This window comes from Thermobia domestica, chromosome 17 (genome assembly GCF_964235325.1).
Source record: "Thermobia domestica chromosome 17, izTheDome1.hap1.1, whole genome shotgun sequence".
Classification (NCBI taxonomy): domain Eukaryota; kingdom Metazoa; phylum Arthropoda; class Insecta; order Zygentoma; family Lepismatidae; genus Thermobia; species Thermobia domestica.
The window spans coordinates 7,537,449-7,562,937 of NC_137470.1; the positions used below are offsets into that span (position 1 = coordinate 7,537,449).

General features: G+C 36.4%; 1 protein-coding gene across 1 annotated transcript in view; it reads left to right on the forward strand.

Annotated features, from left to right (window-relative positions):
- The first annotated feature begins 3,554 nt into the window (after positions 1-3,554).
- Positions 3,555-25,489, forward strand: part of t (C45 family peptidase tan) — a 110,668-nt gene continuing 88,733 nt past the window's right edge. Inside the window, exon 1 of the mRNA XM_081743432.1 lies at positions 3,555-4,173. Within this exon, the coding sequence (XP_081599558.1) occupies positions 4,087-4,173 (87 nt within the window). The 5' untranslated portion in view covers positions 3,555-4,086. The remainder of the gene's footprint in view (positions 4,174-25,489) is intronic.

Genomic DNA, 25,489 nt, shown 5'->3' on the forward strand with positions numbered 1-25,489 from the left:
TATAAAAATATTTTCACAAAATGCTATACAAATTGATCTCTCTAGAATCAAGGTGAGTTATAGGTGGTCTTTGACCGTAAGGTCGCAGACAGGATCTCCAACAGAGCCCCATAGCAGGCTAAGAGGAGTGGATTTAAGGAACCAATGCTCCGTAGCAAGCAGAGGCGGGTTAAGTGGCCAACAGAGCTCCGTAGCAGGCTAAGCGGCTGAGGTTAGGATTCCCAGACAGAGCCCCGTAGCAGGCTAAGCCAGGAGATAGGATAGGCGTAGTCCCGTAGCAGACTAGAGGCCTGGGGTTAGGTTACTCCAAGAGTCTCGTAGCAGACTAAAGGAGGGTCACCAGAAAACTGGTGTCGAGTTGCCTTCGTCCATCCAATTTATAGGGTCCTTTTGGGTGGCGGTGGCGCTGCTGCTCCGATGTCGTCTTCTGCTCCGTGGGAGGGGCCAGAAGCCGTCGTCTGCATGTGATTATAGGTCCCTCTGGTGGGAGATCCTCTTGCCCAACCATGTGGTGGTGTTTGTAAACATTGAAGCGTGGAACTGCTTGTTTACGGCATCACATAGGATATTACAGTATACTTAATTTCTCTTTAGCCTTCTTCCAGTTACAAAATCCTACAGTAGAGAAAGCGTCTTCCATGGTTTTAGAAAGAACATTTTTTAAGAAAAATGTTTTCCAAGATTTCCATACAGTAAAAACAGAAAATGACGTTAATTTTGTTTGGATCGACGTGCAGCCACGGAAGGAACCAAGTTGGCACAAATTTCAATGTTCCACCTTTCAGAGACTGCTGTGGAAAATTTGTAGGTAACCCTAAAGTCTAATTGGGCTTTGAAAGGTTCGAAGGGTGCGGAGAATCTGAACCACTTGCTAGACGTGGAGATTGAGAGGTTTATTCTACAGACACTGATGGTGATGGTGACCGATAGGCTACAAGTTTTGAATTTCCATTGTCAGTTTCAGGTGTAGACTAATCCATCAGCTGAACTATCATTTGGATTAATTTTTCTCTTCTTTTCTTTAACAATGGCACTGCTTTGGCCCACGTGCTGTCTTCGTTTCTTTTTCTTATGACAAATTGATCCATTTCAAACAATAAAATAACACTAAACAGAAACAAGAGATGAAAAACTTCATATCAACGTTATATTTACAGTAACACATAAACACAGCTGTCTAAATAACGTTACTGTTGGAGAAAACACGCTGCAAAACATGTCCTTTCAAGAACAGTGGCGCACTTGCACACAGCCCAGTTGACGAAGTTCAACAATACATTAGAAAGAACACGCAAAGAGACCTACGTTACCCGCACACGAAGGAAAAGGTCTTTTTAGGCAGGTCTTGAGTTATATTTCCGAAGCTAAACAATGTTGTAAGTCTTCCATCGATTGTCCATGTTGGCTCAATAATTGTGGTATTTTTACACGAAGCCGATACAGCAAAAGTTGGTATATTAATTTTTTTTCAAAAAAATCACATTTTCTCTTTTCTCTTTGTAATGCTAAGTGTAAAGGGAAAGGAATCTTTTTAGATACTTAGAAAGCAACATTTTTTTTTCTTGCAGCTACCGCTTTCTTGGAAGACTAAAGATAAAATCTCAAGGCAGAAATATTTGAAACTAAGCATGAAACTTTTGATAAGTACTAAGTGAAATACGAAATATTTTTGCCTTGGAACCAAGTTGTAAATCTTTCACAAAGCTGTAGCTGTTCAAAACGAAAAGACGCACTAAGAATTGCGTACTTTCAATTAGAATCTACTATTTTCATAAAGATACTAGCTCACACACACAATTAATTATAATGTCAGTGATAGGCTATATGGTGTTCATTGAGCCAAACACTCCAAACAATAAAGATTCATCTTACACTGGAGAAATAGTTATGCTTCGTTTTTCAATATCATTTGACCATGAAACAAATGCCGGAAAGATATACTAACCTCGTATACAAATGTGCGGTGTTGAGATGTATAACTCGTTAAGATATGATGCTTTACTTTTTAAATTTTCAATACTTCTGCGTATTGCTAAAAAAATGTAATAAAGAAATAACGTCCATTAAAAAAACTATATTCAATTATAACTCAATAATCTTCACAAAATTTGCAATCGATCAGTGAGACCGGCATCTTTCCAGAGCTTGCAGTTTCCGAGATACCATTGTTAAAATAATTTGCAACAAACATATAAACTTTTCTTGACCACCAACATATAAACGTAGTATTTTAATATATAGATATTTCAAAATTTTCTTTTGCTGCAAATGAATGTGTGCACGCTTCATGGTAGTTTTCGACGTAGCTAATGCAGTGTCAGCTATAGCTTTATACTTTCAGTACTTCATTTATATACCCTCGAAATTGTTACGGTAATTGTTACAGAATTTTCTTCAATGAAACTGTAATTCCTTTCAATTCCAGGAATTATTAATTGACAATCGACGTTCCCATTCCAGTATTTCATCATTTTTGCCGAGATATTTGGGGAGGAAATCCTGCTATACAATTTTCTGGGGGGGACAAGCCCCTCCTAGAAAATTTCTGTTGGGGAACGCGTCCCCCTCATCCCCCCGGCTGGCACGCCCATGGATTATGTTATGTTCTCACAATTATGTCCTTTAGGCAAAGGGAGACGAATGATTAAGGCAAGTGGATGATGATAGGAGAATTGGTGGAATGAGAATGAGGGAGGAAACGGGAGTAATCCGAGAAAACCCACAGACATGATGTTGTCTTCCACAAACATACTTGGCCAGGGATCGAACCCAGATGTAAGCGTTGTAGAATCTATTCTTGGGACATGGAATAATTATCAGAAACATTCGCTGATATCTATTGCCGTTTTTCATGTTTGGAAATACTGATGATCGGATGGAATTTTACCGTACTACATGTCTTCCAATACTTGTGAATAGTTTGGGGGCCGCGGTGGCTCAGTGGTAGAGCGTTCACCTCTGGTGCTTGGGGTCCCGGGTTCGATCCCAGCCCCCGCCAAGTGAACTTTGTGGTGGACAAACACCGTGTGCGTGGGTTTTCTCGGGGTTCTCCCGTTTCCTCCCACTTTCTTCATTCCACCATTTCATTCATTTCTCATAATCACCGTCTCCTTTAGCCTAACCGGCATAACCGTGGGACGTAAAACTCAAAGATTTCATTTCATTTTTGTGAATAGTTCAATTTGGTTTGTAAGTCTGAATGATAAAAGAATTATCTCTTAACTGGTTTTTTAGCTGCTCTGCAAAGTAAAACACAAACATGTTTGTGCTTTTCTTTTCATTTTCATAAAAGTAGTTCTAGTCTGAAACTGTGTTTATCAAACGAAGTAGACAACTTTATCTATCCACTTGTGTACAAGTGTTAGAAAAGGAAAGCGAGTTACCCGGAAAGGTTCTTGAGCGCATCGCCAGTAAAAAGATAGTACTTGATATGCACATGAAAATTGCTAACGGAAACATGTATTTTTCTCCTTGAACAACAACATAGAGCCGGTACTCACGGAAACTTTCAATTAATATTAATCATTATTGTGAATAATCAGTTCACGTGACGCACTCGTTAACGAGCCTCCTAAGGATTTCTTTAGTTATTTGTATTTATTGACGCAATGTGCCGTAAAAAACTCATCAGCGTAATTCAGCTGGAAAATTGCAGGTTTAATTTTTGTTTTCTGCTACCAGTGGCAAAACAAGAAAACAGCGAGGAAGTGAAACTGACCATAATATTTCAAGGTTACGCCTAATTGTTCAAAACTGAAGCTAGAGCGACACTGTGTTATGTATACACTCTAAGGTCATCTTGCATGTAAAATACACTGTAGATACACATTCTTTGAAATAGTTTCTCCAAACACATGAACGACACTCGAAGGGCAGAAGGGGCGCTCTGATGATAACAGGGTCTCGGTCTATATATACAGAAATACACACACTCTTCCGAAGTCACGAAGAAGCCTTGTAAATACCGAAGCGTAATCGGATGAAGAGTGTTATCTTTTTATAGTATTATTTGTGTTATATTTGCTTTTAGCTTTGCAACGTGAAGTGTTGAAGTTGAGCGCAGTAAAAAATTTTGTTGCTTACAAAATGGAGAAGATTCAAAAGGTAGCTCGACGGAATAATATTCCAATTATTCACGTCAGAGGAAGTCATTATGAAGTTGGGTATGATGTGGTAAGTACTTTTTTCCTTATTCCTAGAAGTTTTAAACTTGTTCACAGTATAAGAAAGAGATAGCATTAACAACATTAGGTCAATGCATTGTTTACGAGTTATCAAATCAATTGGAACAACGAAAATACTTTTACTAATTCACTTAACACATAATGTTCACGAGACATATTTTGGACTTCCTAGGCCCCATATTAAATGACAAGGTCACCTATCGGCCAGCTTTAGAGCGCAGGTTGAGCCCATGAAATTATTGGAGGGGGACAAATTTTTTAATTAAAATTATATTTGGGGGAATAAAGGTCAATTTAAGGGGAAGAATTGTTAATTTTGTGGGTGAAGCAGAACACTAAATTTGTGGACAGAAACGTAAATTTTAGGGGAAATTTTTTGGGAAAGAATGACATTTTGGGGAGGAAGAATAGTAAATTTGTGGAATTGCACCCAAACCCTTGAGGGAATAGGCACCATATCCAGTGACTATTTCAGTGGTGGCTCGGGAAAAAGTTCCCCCGCATCTACAACATTTCCCTTCGTGCTTGTCTACAATCGTTGAGTTGAGTTGATTTTAGAGTAGCGTCCCGTTCAGCAGCTAGGCTATATGAGACGTGGACCTACTGATTAACGTGGAATATGAACCACATGAGCTCCCGCCGGGAATCGAACCCAGGTTTCCCACGCCAAAGGCGCGTACGCTAATACTCCTTCACTAATATTTTCGCAATACTCCTTTTAACCCATGTACTGAGAGTTTCCCCGGGGAAAACTTCTAAAATCACCACTGTCCAGGGGCGTCCATCCCTCCAACAGCTTAGGCACAACTCCCACAAGTTTACTATTCTTCGATCAAATTTAGCGTTTGTTCCCGAAAAGTAACCGTACTCATTTAAATGTATCATTCTGCCTCTCAAATTTGCCACTCTTCCCTCAAATTTACCGCTGTCCCCGAAAATGTACTAGTCTTCCTTCAAGTTTACCATTCTTCCCTCAAATTTAACGTTGTCCCACAAATTTACTATTCTTCCCCTAAATTTACCGTTGTCACCCAAAATTTATCATTCTTTCCCCAAATTTACCATTGTTTCCCAAAATGTAATGTTCTGCTCTCAAATTTACTATCCTTTCCCTAAATTTACCATTTCCCCCCAAATTTACCATTCTTTCCCAAAATTTACCATTGTCTCCCAAAATTTATCATTCTCTCAAACATTTACATTATTCCAGCAAATTTACCATTGTCTACCAAAATTTACTATTCTTCCCCAAATTTACCATTCGTTCTTCAAATTTATCATTGTTCCTCAAATTTATTATTCTTTTCCAAATTTATCACTCTTCCCCTAAGTTTATCCCTCTTCCCCAAATTTACCATTGTCCCAGAAAATTTATTATTGTCGCCCAAAATTTAACTTTTTCCCCAAATTTACCTTTCTGACCTCAAATTCAACATCCTCCAGTTCGATTAACCATTCTTAACCCAAATTTACTATTCTGACCCCAAAATTTAACTTTCTTCAGTTTGATTTACCCTTCTTGCCCCAATTTACCATTTTAACTCCAAATTTAACATTCTCCAGTTTGATTTACCATTCTTCCCCCAAACTTACCATTCTGATCCATATTTTTAACATTCTCTAGTTTGACTTACCATTTTTATCCCAAATTTACCATTCTGACCCCCAAATTTAACATACTCCTGTTTATTTTACCGTTTTCAATAAAAAATCATATCTTCTAAATAATCTCATGGGGGTAATCTGTGCCCTAAAATCCACCTGTCAGGCCCTGCCACTGCCTATACTTGTTCCACATGTTATAGTAACTTTAAGGGTAGTGAATATGTCTACGGGATTTCCCTTGGATATAAACAGGATATGCCTATCAGGAAACAATGTTTGGCCGCCAAAAGTCGTCCTTGTTCATTCTGCAAACAGCTCACTAACTTTCCACATCAAGTCTGTTTTCTGAACATAAGCGGACATCTGGAATTCCACATATCACTCACTGGAAAATATGGGACTTCACCTGGAGACACCAGTTCCCCGAGATTGACGTTTCTGTGCTATCTAGGATGTTACCCGTAACATGTTAACCCCATTGAAAAACTTCAATATTAGCCTCGCAAAAAATACCATGAACCCATGGTGAAATTCCTGTAACTTTATCCTAGATTTTTTTCGGCAGACCCTCATATCAGGCGACTACCCTTTCGGTGTTTAAGAAAATGTATTAGCTCAGGATAGAAAACAAGTGAGTCTCGTTTCACAGTGTGAAACTAAAGTAGACTTCCAAATTATGGGAATTCAATACTCAAATTAGTACATGTGTAACTATTGGTTACAATAAATTAAAGAGATCACAGATAGAACTACATCGAAAAGCCATTACTGGATATGTCTTACCTTTTTTGTTCCATGGCGATAAAGGTTGAAACCAAAACTTGTTAATTTGAACCACTTCCGGTTTGAATAGAGTATTAATGGATGAGATGGAACCTATTCTTGGGACACTGAATCAACTGCAGAAAACCACATCTTCATATCTCTTACCGTTTTTGCTCTATACAAAAGAGTATTGAAACCGCAAGTAGAAGTAAATTTCAACCACTACTGGTTTTGCTAGAATGTTGCAGGTTCTGAGAGTATGCTCTTTTGAGAAAAGAAATTGATTCCAGAAAACCGCTTGCTGCTGTCTATTACAATTTTGGTTCTATGGTGTCTTTTATCGTTTTTATTGTGTAGAAATCAGTATTGAAACCGGAAGCAATATTAAATTTAAACCATTTCTAGTTTTGGGAGAGCGTTTGTGATAGTCATAGTATGTTGTGTTGGGACACTGAATCGTTTGCAAAAACCCACAGCTCGCTATTTGTTACCGTTTTCGTTCTATGGCGATAAAAGTTTAAATCGGAAATGATTAATTTGAAACACTTCCGGTTTGAATAGGTAGTTAATGAAGGATATGACACCTATTCTTTAGACGCTAAATCGATTGCAAAAAACTGCATCTCAATATCTCCTACCGTTTTTGCTCTCACGCCTGTCGACATATGGACGAAAGGACAGACAAAGACTTTCGACACTTATGCATAGTTTCAAAATATAAAAAGTAAACCAATTTTCAATTCATTCTCATGTCTACATTATATAAGGCATTCCGTGTACCACGGGCAAATTCAACAGAAGTTACGTTAAATCTAAACTCACATTACATTTTAGGTATTCGAGTAGTAATACTGAACTGTTCTGTTGCCGTACTTCTTGTGACTATCCTATTTATAGAAGCAGAACATATCAGCCTGTGAGTAACGCTAATTCGTAATAGTAAGCAGACAAGCTGATAGGTGTCATTAGCTGTGGTAGTTGTCTGCCTGATGTCAACAGATGTCACTGTCATGCAGGCAATTTGAAGATTTAAAACTACTGCATTGTTTCAATGTAATTATTTCAAAACAAGTCAATCTATTGAATTAAATATGCCGAAGAGTTTGGAGTAACAACTAATTTATGAGAGTATTTTCCTTAGGAAGTATAGTTTCAAAATAAATGGACAGTTTTTTGACAGTTCAAGTGCATTTTCAGGAAACAAGGCCTTGTTGAGTTCGCCGTTACTACTGTGAACGTCTCATATAGATCTTTAACATGGAGGATACAAAAGTTAATTATGAATAGTTATAAAAATAAACTGAGATATAAATTACTTACTAAGTACCTTTGTTAAACAAAAATATATATTAATTCGTTTTCTCTACAATATTCTTATGCTGCGATGGAGTAGTCGGAAGGCGTCTGCATACCAATCGGATGGTCCCGAGCTCCATTCCTTGCAGTAGCTACGCTAGAGGAGGCAAGGAGCTAGGAGCTAGGTGCGACTCAGTAACAACGTCTGCACCCCATCGTCTGCACTCCTGAATTAAAAGATATTTCTACACCTTCACATCCTCCCAAATACTACTACTACCAAAATAATAATAATAATAATAATAATAATAATAATAATAATAATAATAATAATAATAATAATAATAATAATAATAATAATAATAATAATGGCGTCGTCACTAATCTGCATTAAAGCTGTAATTTATTCTTCTTGTGGACACTATTCCAAGTGCAGCTGACTGAGTCTCTCTGTCTCCGTCAAATGTGTACTTGGGGGAAAATTTTGGGGCAAAGATGGCCGAAACATATCGTGCTGATCATATCTCGCCTCTCTTCTGAAGGTTGGATACAAGGTTGGAGCTTTTTGAAATTTGAAATATTGTACAGTGACATAAAAGTATCATTATATTATTATTATTATTATTATTATTATTATTATTATTATTATTATTATTATTATTATTATTATTATTATTATTATTATTATTATTATTATTATTGTGCAAAAAGAATGCTGATTGCGATGTGCAATCGAAGGAAAATATATTATACATTTACTGTAGATCAAGATAATACATCTTCCTTTCTGTTTAACGTCCCACATTATGCTCTTTAGGCTAAGGGAGACAGAGTTAAATGGTTAAAGCAAGTGAATGATGATGAAAAATTGGTGGAATGAGAACGTGGGAGGAAACGGGAATGCCCTGAGAAAACTTGCGGACAGGATATTGTTCCACCACTAACTTACTTGGCCAGGAATTGAACCAAGGACCCCACGCACCTGATGTAAAGATCTACTATGAGTCGCTTAAAAAATCAACCGATCATCTCTCAGTTTCCTGAGCACCTCTTCTTTTTTAAAAACAAAACTCTTAACAAAGTGGACAGGGACACGAGCACAAACATATCCAGGACAGTTAACATTCCAAAGGCTCTACCATCGGGAATCGAGCCCCAGGACACGTACACCAAAGTGCACACGCTAGCCACTAGACCAATGGGGAGAACTTGGTCACTGTGCCCCCCTCAAGTTAATACTCTAAATGATTACATTATGATCTTCCTAAGTGTTTTCATATTCTAATGTAATATAAGGAGACGCGTCTCGTGCTTGAAGTCGCATCAGTAAAAAGATAAAGTATTATCATTTTTAATTAAGGGAATTAAATACGGTAATGTCCTCATTCATGCGTACAACAGTTTGAACATTTAAGTAGCTTTTCTTTCTATATTTTGAACTGATGAAACTTTAATTTTACCGGTGTAAAATCTCTCACGAGCCGCGTCTGAGTATAAGTAAACTATTTGGTACAAATGCTATTCGTTCATGAAATAAAACAGTTTTAAAGATGTGCTCATTTAAAGGAGCAAGGGAACTTGGGGCTCGAAATATATATATATAAAATTTTCTTTATGATAAATAAAGTACGTTTTTTTTAAAAAAAAAAAAATAATCTATACATAATCTATAAAAGACTATGTTTTGCTTTACGGGTAGAAAGTAATTTGTCTTGTATTTAATGCGGCGTAGAAGGCACCTGTAAATATTTGTAGGTCACTTCAGATATCAAATGCAGTAAATTCTGTTCAAGGCGGGAAGGAAGATCAAGTGATTGCATGTATGAGATATAGATACCCTCTATTCTAGATATCCTTTTGTTATAGGCAACCAACATTTCTTTGCGACTGTGCATGTTGCATAGAAGCTTGTGTAGCCTGCCTTACTAAAAATATACAAAATTTACCATTTTTCTTTTGCTTGTGTATTCATCAGTGAAAGGAGATAATGAAATGCAAGCCACTACAAACATAGATAATGCTATTCTACAACAGAAAATATGAACCTGAAGAATGTTCAGTGTTGCCATCTATAGAAATTACAGTGTTGCCAGAATAACAATTTCTCTAAAATCTAAGTTAAGGCAGCGAGTAGAGGAACAAACTCAACTGGATTTTGTTACGTATCATATTGTTTTGGTTTCCTGTGAACTACTTTTTAAATAATAGTTGTATTTAGTTTGTAATAAACAAAATAGTTTTAACATGCAGTTATTAAAACTAAATAATAATGTTATTTAAAAAGTAGTTCACAAGAAACCAAAACAACACGATACGTAATCAAATGCAGTTGAGTTCATTCCTCTACTCGCACTCTTAACTTAGATTTTAGGGAAATTGTTTTTCTGGCAAGACTGTAATTTCTATGGATGGCAACACTGAACATTCTTCAGGTTCATATTTTCTGTTGTAAAATAATATTATCTATGATTGTGGTGACTTCCATTTCATTATCTCCTTTCACTGATGAATAATCAAGCAAAGGAAAATGATAAATTTCGTATTATTTTTAGTAAAGCAGGCTTTTAACGAACTCAGTCAAAATAATTGCTCCAGCTGTCCATTGCATTATACTGTGAATTCAAAAATTCGCTTTCCTTCAAGAGTTTTTGTATGGAATAACGAGTGGAAAAAATAACAGTATAAATTCCGCTGCGTAATCCTGATAAACGCTAAGAAAAAAGAATCCGAAGCAGTGAACTGTATGCATTTTGGAAGCCATATACTTTTGATAAACTCTTTCAAGAATTAATCTAATTGACATTTCGATTTGGCATCTGGCCACAATTGCTACTTCTGTTACAAATCGTCAGTTTTTTTAAGATATATCTTTGGTAATAGATCCACTAATATTGGTGACTTCCCATTATCTCTTTTAAAATCACAGGGATTCTAAAAATTTAGAATTTCACTCAGAAATCTCCTGTTCGTGCCTTACTTAACTTAGATTCATGATTTAAACATCATTTTCTTTACAATGAAACAGACGTTTGAATGATACCAACACACGTATGTGTCACGAATCCATAAATTTCAAAAATATTCCTAGATTTTTTTTTCTGAAAAGTTTTTTTTTTCCTTATATTTGAGCACTTCTATCGGGGTTCCAGGTTCATCAAAGATGTCTCGAAAAATACTACATTCACTAGGCTACATTTCCGAAATTTAATTGAAATATGCTTAGTAGGTCAAAGCATATTTGGAGAAGTTAATGAAAAATTTCAAGCCATAAAAAAATAATTCATTAAATTAAAAATTAATGTCAGAATGGCGGAAACATGTCTTATTAGTAAATTCTTGTAAAGAGTTGTACGGAAATTTGGATTGAAAATAAAATGATAGAGGTTTTGTATTCTGACAAAGCTATACTAATTTAGGGTTGCCATATTACCCGATTTTAGCGGGTACCACCCGATTTTCAGGTCCTATATTTGTCCCCCACTTAATAATTTCTTTGTCGCGAAAAAAAACCCCGCTTTTTTGGATTGGAGAAAAATCTAAGAAGACTTCGTTGATAAAGTGTTGTTATATTCAACGTAAACCGCTACATCTCTATGTCAATCTCAATCGCGATTGAGTTAGATTTAGATCGCGATTGAGAATTACGATGTCCTCAGCATTTTGTTTAGATGAGAGTTATTATTAATATACTTTTTCTTTTTTAAAATGTTTATGCTGTATTTCAAACATTGTGAAACCGTGGTAATTGTGTATGTTAGTACGATTTCAAGTAGCAATCTTTAAAAATGATTAGAAATTTTATGAGAGATGGGCCAATCCTTCTAAATATGTTTTACTTTTCTTATGATAAAAATTGAGAACTTATTTTGTGTTTCTTAGAGAGAAAACCGTATGAACAGTATCTGTCATATATGGTTTTTGTTTTTTCCTTTCTTTTTTCTTTCTTTCTTTCTTTCTTTCTTTCTTTCTTTCTTTCTTTTCTTTCTTTCTTTCTTTTTTTTGAAAAACTTGCCTTACAGATATTATTATAATTACAGTTATCTTACTATAAAACATCAAAGGCAAAAACTAAATTTGCTTTACTTTAGTTTCGTTAGAAAAGTATATTGGAAGTGTCACTTAGCAAAGAAATCACTAAAAAGGTGTCCGAAGGATCCCAGGTCAGTATTTGTAATACATAAGTTCACACCAGTATTTACGGTTTAGAATCCCCCAATTTTTCCCAGTTTTCCCCAGTTTTTCTAATTCTAAAATATGGCAACCTTATACTAATTACGCCGGGTACTTCTGAGTTTGGCTCACCTCGACTTGTTATTACAGCAGAGTACCTAAATCTCGGCACTCGATAACCCGGCAGTCCGGATAAAGCGACCACAACCTGGCAAGGCGAAAAATACAAGGATGTTATAAAATAGAGGATCTGCCAATACGTATCTTCATCCTATTAACTCAATGAAGCCAAAAACCAACCGAGCATTGGCACGCCTGATTGGCTACTCTCGTCTTCGCCTTCGCCTGATTGGCTACTTTCGTTTCTGCCATGATTGTTGACTCAAAACATTGCGATGCTATTGGGCGGAGTGGGCAGAGTAGGAGTGGCGAAACTGTGACGTATGGCTTCAAGATTTTGTTGTAAGTGCACATCCTCTACTTTATAACATTCTTGAAAAAAACTGCGCGAGGACCCATTCAAGGTCATTGCCCGCTTGCGTGTGTCCCTTCTTCCCGCATTCCTTTTTCTCACTTCAAACTCACACTCCTCCACTACGTATATGTCGCTCTGTACCTTCATAAATTACGTACTTTTCCTTTGTTTAAAGGTATTTGGGCAGTTAATTCTGCGTTGTATTCTCAAGCAACGAGTACACACAAGTACAGTACTGTATTTTCTGAGGAAATACTCGTACTTATTCTTTTTTAACCCCATTCCCGATAACCCGGCATTTTCACAAACTCGGCCACCCTTCGGGACACATTAGGTAGAGTTTTCGGGACTTCACTGTATTATATTTACGGAATATTACCTTATTCAAATAGGGGTTTTAGCTGTGTGCATAGTTAGAATCACAAGTTATAGCAAATGTACCAATTGATTAAGAAGGTCCTGTTATTTAACTTTGCGTTTATATGAATATAAATGACATTAAAAAAAATTCGAAGAGAAAGATCATACTCAGACACTATTATTTAATATTGTAGTATAATAATAAATTTGCAACTTTGGGCATCCAGTTAGAGAAAATGAGAGTAAAAAACATGAATATTAGTTTTAGTTGTTTTAATTGTTTTTAACGTGTAGATTTGGTTGTTAATATTCTCTTTTTAAATACTTTTTTTTCATATTCTAATATAAACATTTTCCTTTCTTTGTGTTGAATAAGTTTAATAAGTATATCTCACTGTCCGGCAAACAAAAGCGGAACCATAAGAATCGTTTGGAGAGGAGGTTTTGTTTCCTGTACGTTTTGCATCCAAGCAGAATAGAGTGTTGCTATTTTTGTTATATATATGCATATAAAAGACAGCCTTTGCGGGTGAAGAATCCTCTCTACACAGAGAGAAAAAAACGTATGTGGCGTTCGTATAAATGTAGATTACATGCGTAAATCCTGTAGTTTTTGGACTTACCGTGCAACCTTATGTAACATACTACAGCAAACATATAACTGAACACGTATGTTTCGTACGTGGTTTCCGTGTGAAAGGAAGAACTGTACATAGGCGGTAAGGATCTCACATACAGATGTATGTAACATATAGCTGACGTACGTAACACATGTACGTATGCTATATACGGAAGACAGTTATATGTCAGACATCCTGCAGAGGCATGATGTGACATTTAAACGACCAAAGGGAAATATGTATGTATGGAGCATATGGATAGCGTATGCTTCGTACAGATTTCCGTAGTAAACTTATGGATTCCGTATATTTGTACAATATACCGCTGTCCTGATTACTGATTTTTCTCAGTACACCATCCTCTCCGTATATATTCCAGTGCAGACGAACCCCTATTAGCCCGTATTAGGCTCCTATGGATACAGCCACGTTTTTAATGATGATTTCGTACGATTTCTCCCGGGGGGAATTTCAGGACACGGGGGGCATAGGCGTCTCTGGCAGGGGGGACGAGGGGGTCGCGTCCCCCCAATATTTTGAAGTACAAAATATTCAATATTTCATTCTAATTTAATTTATTTACTAACGACAGAATACAAATAAACTTTCTTCGATGCCCCCCCCCAAATTTTACATGCCAGAGACGCCAGTGACAGGAGGTCAAAGTAATACTATGAAAATGTTGGTAATCCTCATTGAGCACGATTGGAAATTTGGCCGGGAGAATTTCTTAGCTTCCGGGGGCATATTTTACCAGACCACCTCTTACAATCATCACTGTCCGTAACGACGCCTATCAAATGAAGAATTTAAAAATAGTTAGGCATGTGCTTTAATAAGAAGCAAGTGCAACGCTGATAGAAAGATTTCCGCGAAAATAATTGCTCCAACAATGCATATCTCTGCGGTAAAAAAGATAAGAAGCGTGGTAGATGTATTATCTTGAGTATATCTGTTCCACGAAAATAGATGAAGTAACATTCCCTTCCTTGCTTTACTCAAGAAATGTTTGTTTCCAATAAACTTTATCCTTCTTCCGTCCCATTTTTCGTACAGTAGACTTTGACCACACAAAATCAGTAATTAAGGGAATGTGGTAATGAGCCTTACTTCATAGTGGTTTGCGTCAGCGAAACGCAAAATTTGCGTTTTAGTTAGCAATAATCGTCATAGTACTTGTAACTGCTTGTTGGTGTCTGCAATTGCATTAATGTCTCAGTGGTAGAGCGTTCAGCTCTATTGTGTGGGATCCCTGGCTCGATCCCAGCTCGTACCAAGTGCATTTTTTGGTGGACAAACAACGTGTGCGTGGGTTTTCTCGGAGTTGTCCGGTTTCCTTCCATTTCATTCATTCATTCTTATCATCATTATCCTCTTTAGCGAACAGGGCATAACCTTGAAACGCAAAACTGAAAAAAAAACTCCATTTAATTGTTTTATTTTCTCGGTGAACTTTTAGTATTTTATTGCGGTTCGCAAAGTTTGAGAAAGCCAAAATGAAATGATCAAATCAAAAACCGAAGCAATGGATTTTTTGTAGGGTTAATGGTAAAAGGAGCGAAAATGTTTTGGCTTCTGGTCTTGGAATCTAAATAAATGTTTTACTTCGTTTTGCTTTGGGAAGAGAATCGACGTACATTTAATCAGGAACCCGAAAAGCATAATTTGGTGTGTTTCAAAACTAGAACTGAAATACGAGGGCTATTTTTTAAGTAGGTCTAAGGTCCGATTATCAATGGAAAGCAAACTAATAAAGATAGTACAACACATTTTTGATTATATCCTCTAGATCCATTAAGCTATTTTTCTAGACATATACCATGTTTGTTTCAATATTTATGTTCAAATAAACGTTTAAATGTAATGTGCACATCAAACATAGCAGTGAAAACAGCGGATGAAGATTAGCTTGGCTCACAGGCGGGTGATTTCTACGACGTGGCCGTACAAAAACTTGTCGAACGCTATGATAAATGTTTAAACAAAATGATAACTACGTAGAAAAATAGCATAGTGTGTACAGAGGAAATAACTTACAATATATGTTACTATATTTACTACTTTTGTTACTATATACTGAGAAAAAAGTTGTAGGTGGCGTACTTAAAAAGATAGGTTACATGCATAATTCCTGTAGTTTTGGACAACGTACAGCAGACGTATAACTGAAAACGCATGTTTTATAATACTTTCTGTATAAGTGTTCCATCTATACGTACTTTCCGTATGAAACAATGTAGGCTGTCAGGATCTCACATACAAATGGACGTATATAACATATAGCTGACGAAGGTAACATAAGTATATGTATGTGATATACGGAAAACTGTCAGATGTCAGACATCCTGCAACGGCATGATGCAACATCTAAGGGCAGTGCCTACGTAGCATAGGATAACGTATGCTCCATACTGATTTCTGTAGTAAGCAAGAGGATACCGTATATTTGTAAAATATACCTCTGTCCAGAGAACGGATATTGTTCTGTTTGACAGTTCCGTGCAGGCGTGCAAGAACTTCTTTGTAAAAAATGGTGTTTCACGTTTTCTGCCGTGACAAAAACTCAAAAACAGCTTTTGCGCCACATCTGATCTTCATTGCGTCAGGGCTCGGACATGACTGCCGCCCACTGCGTCGTTTAGCTTAGACCCCCACCACAAATCCATCCACCGGGGAACGCCCTGTTGTCGAATGGAGCGCCTCACGGCGGCCAGTCTCTTTACTTTATGGACAAACCGTCTATAGCTGCTCAAGGTCTACCTTAATGCTAAGTTAGATCCTGATCGGATGAGTTTAGTACGTATATGGCTTTTTGTTTCCAAAGAGATCACTCAAAATTTCACCCTATAACTCTGCAACCAAAATCCTGCACTACACAATATTAATATTTCAGATTCTCACAAACACCACCACCATATGGTATATGTTAGGGATGGCCAACTAGAGGCTCGCGGGCCGCATGCAGCCCTCTGGAAGAAAAGTGTTAATGTTTTTTGTATATTTTATTACGTACACTCATGTCCAAAATTAGAGTCCAACATGTCTATAAATATGTTGTTCTAGGAATACAATTTGATAACGAATTCGCCTGGTATTTCTTATAATGTTAGTATGTATATAATCGGCAAAGACATGTATGTGGCAAATTTCATGTCAAAAGAGCAGAAAATAAGAACAATAAAACGAAAATAAAACTTTCTTGTCCATTTAGCAACATTTTGTTTTACTCATTCTAATTTTCGTATTTATAGTTCTTTTCCTATAAAATTCACCACAAATATACATTTCCCGATTATACGTATAGTATCAGTATTAAAAGTACCCTGCAAAATCATTATCAAATTACATTCTTACAAGAAGACAGATATAGATATGCGACAATCATTTTGGACATGAGTGTACATAAAAATCTTTAAAAATAATTAAAACGTAATAACTTGGACCAATACACAAGTGGATATATGTTTTAGGTGCGGAAACCAAAAATAAATTTAAGGTTAAGATTAATTAGATTAGTGTTTTAATTAGTTTATTTGGATACGTTAAGTATGTAAAAATTTAAGCGTGGCATTTTTGTTCAAGGTGTAGCGTGCAAAATGAATGACTGTAAATATTTTTAAACGTCAGTACTACTGAGGGCAGATATAAGATTTTTACTTTCGATTTAATTTTTTTTATTATTATTTCTTACATATGTTCTTATGTTTGAGAAATTATCCAAGATATTTTCACCCAACCTTGAGAAGGTAAGGATATTTATTGAAGTAAAGGAATTTCTAAGACTCGTGGAAGAGATTTTGTCGTTGAGAACCTAGCAACTCTGAGTCTCTGAGTCTGCGTATGAGACTGGTGCATTATATCAGAATACTTCAAAATTGCAAGGTGTTTCCTCAAGAATTACATTATTTCGAGTTTTTTTTTAAGTCAGTGACACTTCAGTACGAGTAAGAATCGGAAGATTTGTGATGGAAACAAAAAAATGTGAAGATAAGCGGGAAAGTGAATTTACAGTAGCGTATGAAGTTGTGGCCCCTTAGTTCAAAAAAGTTGGCCATCACTATTATAAGTAATTTCTCTTGATAAAATCAAGAAGGAGTGGTTTACTCTCGGGGAGAGTTCTGTCTGGGCAATTTTATCAACACTGACTAAACGGTTTTGTTCATATTTCAGAACTGATTATTTCATTAATAATCATATAATGTTGCCAGAATCATTTCTCATCAAAATATTTACAATGGGTAGTATATTCTTGGGGGCGAGGTTTTAAAAATAATTTCCCCAAATATGACTCATACTGTTTTGAAAATTTATTTCATAAACGAATATTTCATTAATAATCTCAATGTATGGCACAAGTCTTTTCTTATGAGAAAACACACACACACACACATACACACGTAAGTGACTATTAGAGCTTCTCCATGGCTAAGCGGTTAGCGTTCGCGCCATTGGCGTGGAAGACCCGGGATCGATTCCCGGTGAGAGCTCATGTGGTTCTGATTCCACGTTAATCAGTAGGTCCACGTCTCAAATAGCCTCGCTGCTGAAAGAGACGTTAAACTCAAAATCAGCTCAACAAGTGATTATTTACTTTTGGGGAGAAGTTTTTCGGACATAGTTTTACAAAAATGCCTTATAATTTTGTTTGTGTTTTCCTTGTAAACGCTTCAGTAATGACTGCAGAATAGCATGATATGTGTTTAAGAAATTAGCGTGACAAAGATTAATGCGGTGTCCCGTACCTTTTACTCCGTATTTTGCCGCTGCACATAACTCTATATCAGTCATTTTCAACTTGCTGATGAATGACTAGGAGCGTGGTTCTACAATTTGAAAAGAATAATAGCAGAAAGAAACAGAATGGGGAAAAGAGGGAAGGGGAGACAAAAGAGAACACTTTACAATCTTAGAAAAGGAGAGAGAAACATAATGAGGATTGGACGGAGTGACGTACGAGAACGGTCTTACAATTTGAGAAAAGCAGAGAGAAACACAATGAGTAAAAGGAGGAGGCGGAATGACATAGAAGAACGGTCTTACAATTTGAGAAAAGCAGAGAGAAACACAATGAGTAAAAGGAGGAGGCGGAATGACATAGAAGAACGGTCTTACAATTTGAGAAAAGCAGAGAGAAACACAATGAGTAAAAGGAGGAGGCGGAATGACATAGAAGAACGGTCTTACAATATGAGAAAAGCAGAGAGAAACACAATGAGTAAAAGGAGGAGGCGGAATGACATAGAAGAACGGTCTTACAATTTGAGAAAAGCAGAGAGAAACACAATGAGTAAAAGGAGGAGGCGGAATGACATAGAAGAACTGTCTTACAATTTGAGAAAAGCAGAGAGAAACACAATGAGTAAAAGGAGGAGGCGGAATGACATAGAAGAACGGTCTTACAATTTGAGAAAAGCAGAGAGAAACACAATGAGTAAAAGAAGGAGGCGGAATGACATAGAAGAACGGTCTTACAATTTGAGAAAAGCAGAGAGAAACACAATGAGTAAAAGGAGGAGGCGGAATGACATAGAAGAACGGTTTTACAATCTGAGAAAAAGAGAAGAACGTAATGAGAGAAGTAGGGGAGGGAATGATTTAGGAGAATAATTTTATAATCCGAGAAAAAGAGAGAAATACAATTAAAAAAGGAGCGGAGAAGGTGACATAGGAGAATGGTTTTATAATCTGAGTAAAGCAGAGAGAAGCACAATGAGAAAAGAAGGGACAGGATGACGCAGGAGAGTAAATGTAAGCTGTGTATGTTTGGTCAAGAATCAACGAGTAGAATCCCTGCAAAATCAACGACTACGCTATCGCTGAAATTTTTTATCTCAACGTCAGGTTGTCTACCGGATCCTTTCTCTCAAACTGAGAAAGCGAGAAGGAAACTGTGACGTCACAGAGCATTCATTTGAAATGATTGTTTTACACCTGTTTGTATGTTAATTATTTTATTACCATTCGTAACTCCGTACCTCTTGTACACAATCTACTCCTATATATGTCACATTTCATAAATATACTTTTATCCAAACGTGACTCCTTCCAAACCATAGTCAGTATTTTAACAGAAATCGTAACGATTAACAAATCTATAAAGAAAAATATGTCGACAACTAAGTAGCTACGGCTAATGCTTTTCTGTCGAGAACTTTCAATGCTCGTGTAAATAAACCGAAGTGTTACATTTATTAAACCCACCGATTAATACAAGGTGTGATCAAAAAGTACGGTGATAGTAGCTGCACAGTGCCATCTATCGATGTTGTATCCATTTCAACTAGTAAGCTCGATAGTCTAAACTTTTTTTTACAGTCAGTGTCGAGTTTAAACGAGTTGTTAGCTGCCTTCCAGAGACAGAAGAGTGAGGACGTGTTAAGAATATTTGTCGCGCGCCAACATTAACTTGAGTTCTAAGTTGGAAAAAAGATACCAAAGAAACACAGGAAATGTCAAAATCAGTATATAGAGATGAAGTGGTGGCATTAAAGACATTTACAAGTGCATGAGCGATTCAAAAGCTGCAAAGAATCGGTCGAAAACTAGCAACGATTGAGACGTCCATCCACGTCAAAAACAGATGAAGATGTGCAAAAAAAATGGCACAAATGATTTGTTCAGACAAGCGAATGACTGTTCGAGAGCTTTCCGAAGAACTAAATATCTGGTATGAGTCCATAGAGAACATCTTAACCCCCGATTAAATGGACAAATTGCTTTTTTCTTCACCACGAAAACGCGCCGTGCCACGCCTTGCTTTTGATCCGAGAGTTTTTGGCCGAAAAAATATTCCTGTCTGTCCATATTCGCTGTGTTATAAAGATATTGCACCATGCGACAGCTGGCTCTTCCCAAAAATTAAAACCGTGTTTAAAGGGAAACGTTTGAACACCATTCCTGACATTGAGAGAGTCACAACAGAGCAGCTGAACGCCCTTCCAAAACAAGCCTTCCAGAAATACTTTCAGTCATAGATTTAACGTTGGGATAATTGCATTGCTAGGCGAGGACAGTACTTTGAAGGAGATTAAATCAAATTCCAAGTAAGCTTATTACTTTGTTTCTAATAGAATTATTCAACGTATTTTTTGATCACACCTCGTATAGGCAATTATCGTGTTACTTAAGCGTTAGAAAATATTAGCTTCCTTGTTTTTACATCGTACTGAGTGACGTATAATATCGAGACAAATAGATTTTGAAACTTGCTTAGGTAATCATTTCTTTTTAATAGCTCACGACAATCATTCGAAACCTTCCAAGAAAATTGATTTTGAAATTTTTAATGCGTTTACACAATCTAACGATTTCGATTGTTTCTTAGGAATACGTTTACATTTTGTGTTCAAGATAGAATTAAAATTGTGAAATAGAAACATTTGTTCAAAACACCATCTCTGTCTTTGAAGCTAGTATCTGCTTAGGCCATTTGGTCTCGATTAATGAAACACAATTTTGTTTGATTAAGTTCATTTCATTAAATAAATATGTACCAGAAATAATTGTTAGGGCTCATAAGTTTGACAGGAATTGATCATGAGTTAAGCACTTGACAATGGAGTGGCATGAAGTTTTATTGTTTTGAGTCGCATTTTTGTTAAGTTTTATATTGTGGTAGATGGAATTTGGTATTCGGTACTCTGAAGATAGATAAGTCATATCACTTAAATTGAAAAGTCACACAACTCAAAAATGATCCCTATTAAAATATATTAAAATTTGACCTACAGACTAGTTAAGATTTGTGTGAAAACATCGCAGGTAGAGCAGTATATCCCCAAAGGGAGCAATTGTTGTTTCATTTGTTCGTCCCTGTTAACTGAAGCAGTTACAAATATTCAAATTGCTCTTCTGAAAAGTTGATCATTTTGAGTTATGTTATTTTTCTATTCAAGGAGCGAATTTCAAACTTTTGAAGTACCATGTCAATGGCTTAAGCCAATACAGTGATCAGGAAAAGTACGAGGGCTATTTTTGTTCGACCTCCGTTTTAAGTCACCAGTGGAGAATCGCGCGAGATGACGAAACGAGGATAAGAGAGAGTTGTTCATTAGACGTCACTCTCTCTCTCTCTTACATTACCTATCCAGCAGATTCTCGGGCACATTCCATAACACTATGTGTCAACGCAACGCAAAGTTTGCGGTAATCGGCCCAGCAGTTGTTGTAATGACTTATTGCATTTTTTTTTTTTTTTTTTTTGCATAGTTTTGCTGTACGCAGAATTTTGCGAAGAATGATACGGAATAACCCTCTCTGACATTCAAACATGCCGAGCAGTGAGCGTCCAAACATATAGACTGCTATCGAAGAGCCCACCGAGTCAATTACGTGATGCATTTCGATTTCTCCAGAGGGCTGTTAGGTTGCCTGAAGTTCCAAGGTTAGACGGTTCAGAAATCATAATCTAAACCTTTCACAAACCAGATGGTTAATGCGTTCATCAAGGTCATCTGCACCAACAGGTTTCCAGCCTTATTTACTCTCGTCGTGTACGTAAGTCCTTTTAATTCTCTGTAGCACTCATGTGCACAGCTATCATTTATGAAGCTCCCACCGTAATCCTTTCTCATTCAACGATGACCTACTGCAAAACTATGTCCTTCCACCTGGAGAAACTGAATTACTCCACGTAATTCATACTTGGCAGGCGCTTATATTGTGACATCACATAGTTCACACTTGGCGGGCGCTTTGATTGTACTCAATATGTTTTCATGCTACTCCACAATGATTGAACGGCAGTTTTTCTATTGGGGTGGGCGATGTCCAATTGTACGAGTATTTGTCTTATCCCCGTTTCGTTATTTCACTTGGTGGTTTAGCAGAAGTCAAAAAATATAGTCCTTGTATTTTTCGTTCCTAGATTTCGTTATGCTAAAAAATTTGGAATTTAGTGAACAATTACTATATATTTTGCGATATATTTTCGGTAACAATTCAGAATGACGTTCTCTAGAAAGTGAACACTTTTCATCTACTTACTTTTCTAAAAAGATCAATGAAGCTGCATTAAAATGAATCCAATATTTTCAGTTTATTGACAAAATATGTACTGCGAAGGATGCGGATATTTCGTGACCCCTGTTCAACCACAACACATCTCAAACGATAGAACTGGCCACGGTTTGACGGTCAAATATAAAATTGAAGTCGCCTTACTCATTATCTAGGTCCAAGTTTCTTGGAGAATCCCGAACTACAAGCAGTAAGAAACTTCCCATCCTAGCTCACTATTCAATAAGTCTTGGAAAACTTGGCAACAACAGCTTTGAACAAAAGCACACAACAGCTACAAGATGCCACTTGATCATTTTTATTTGTACGGGAACTGAAAAATGTTGAACAATGAAAGTTTTGTAAATATTTTACTACTAAAGCCAGAACACAATGCAATTCATACTTCTGAAATATCTTATGCTTCTACGTTATCTCATGTTATAATGACGTTTACTTTTCATATTAGTAGTAGTAGTAGTAATAGCATATAGTAAAAATTGCTGCATTAATTCAAAACGATATCTCTGTGTTACCCTAGTTGTGTTAAATTTTACAACACATGCCTGGTGCTACTTCAACTCCACCGCATTTTGGAGTAAAGTTTTAAAATGGTAGTCGATAAATCGACCACTTGGCATGATAAAGAGTCATTTTAGTAACACACTATTGGTGATGTTTTATATACAGTCACGAAACAACTACTTTTATACAAACATTGTCTTTTTTAATAATATCTTAAGAGGAAGAATAGTGTTCTCATAAATTACTTATAAGTGGTTAGGAGGAAAAAATATAGTTGGAGATGAAGAGACACTTAATTAACACAGGAACAATAGATGTCAGCACTTGTACTGATGTAAATGTCAGAAAAATCTCTATTAACACACTATTTACGTGAAATATTACAGACAATTTTTCGTTACTTGGTATAAACGTCAAATCTCAATAAAAAAATGAGAGGTCGTTTACATATTACGTAACGCTATTTTTGACGAATTTTCACCCCCTCTCTCCCCTTGTAACACTTTGTAATGTAAGTCCGAACCTCTTCTCCCTTTGTTATGTAACACATTTTGATTTTTGTTCTAGATATTTACGATACTTTCTGAAGGCAATTTCTACGCTTAAAATTACAGTACAAGTGTATCTATCTGAGAGGGTTAAGAGAGTAGATGATGCTTATTCTTAAAATGCTAAATTGATTTCAAAAAACAGCTTTTCGCTATCTCCTACACGTTTTGCTCTATGTAGATCAATATTGAAACCGGAAGTTGTAGTGGACTTCTATCACTTCCGGTTTTCTTAGAGATAAAATGAATTCTTGAAACACTTTCAACAGACTGCAGAGAACCGCATGTTGCTATCTATTACCCTGTTCAACTGTGTAGTGATAAACGTTAAAACCGAAAATAGTTGATTTGATAACTTCCGTTGAATAGATCATTTCCATGAACAAACTCAGTTTCTAATTTTTTAAACTCTACATCGTGGTTAGAACTGATTTTGATTCAAGTAGTCCTTGACTTCTTTGTTTCCTGGGCGGAAGAATACATGAACAGGCAGCAGTGACGCAACTAAGCTAGTTATCGCCCAGGGCGAGAACTTGCCTTAGTGCCCCACTTTAATCAACCAAACAAAAACGCTTCCCGACTACATGCGATATTGGTATCACACAGTAATTCTCCTATTCCATTTTTCCTTCAAGTGGTAAAACTTGGTTTCAAAATTGCAGTACATAATTTAATTTTTAGTATAAGATAAAACACCAAACTAATTAGTATTAGATTGCCAAATAATCTGAGAGTAGCATGCTTGACATATTGTTATAGTCTCATATCAACTACAAATCACAATGTTTCTGGAATTATATCGGGATGTGCATATGTGTAGAATGAATTAACAGTCTGTTGCTTTAGAATAGAACATTTAATTATAACAAACAGTCAAGCTGTTGTTTCGAGTACATATTACAAATCTTTAAATCGATCTAAATTAAATGAAAAGACAAAAAGCAACAAGAGCATTACCATTAAACAAGACTGAATGACTATTAGCCTCATTCTGTATCAGTCTTCGCAAAATTTGTGAAACAAAACACAACCAAAAAATGCCGTAAGAACTAGTGGTGGTGAGTCTGTGAAAAAAAAATTTGCGGACGTTGGATGACTACTAAATGCAAACTTTGTGTCACTGACATCACTCTGTATGTGATATTAAGTATAGTAAACTAAAACGCTAGTTTTGTGTTGCCTTGACGTAAATCATTACGAAATGAGGACCTTGGTGTCGTAATTTTGTACTGTGAATGTCTCTGTACTTGTTCGTAATCATTTTTCTTAACGAATTAAACCTCCAAGTACAAAATAATTCTTACTTTTATGATACACAAAACGAATCAATTAATATGTGATTTTCGTTCTGTTTTGATGGACATAGGCGGGCCAAGGAAACCCGCTTGCATAGAACAGGTTGTATAAAAATCCTCGATTCACTTAATACGAGTTGTTCTTGTGTTCGTCAGACCAAGGAGAAAAGAAAAAAAAAAAAAGGTTCGCTTTTTATTCAACCTTTGCTTTAGGGAATTGAATGAAGCGATCATTAACCTTGAATTACAAACGATCAATTACAATAGATTACAAAATATATACTTTTATCCTTGAGTCATTACATAAGTCATTAATTAAAAGGGTACTACCAAAGTTCGAAACCACTGAATGAATGGTACAGTATCCTAAGGTAGGGCTGGCTCTACCATATATACAACACGTGCATTTGCACTGAGCGACAAGTTTAGACGGCCTCCGGTGCTTGGGGTCCCTGGTTCGATCCCAGCTTGTGCCGTGTGGACTTTGTGGTGGACAAACACCGTGCTCGTGGGTTTTCTCGGGTTCTCCCGTTTCCTCCCACTTTCTTCATTCCACCATTTCATTCATTACTCATCATCACCGTCTCCTTTATCCTAACCGGCATAATCGTGGGACGTAAAACAAAGATTTCATTTCATTTCATTTCAA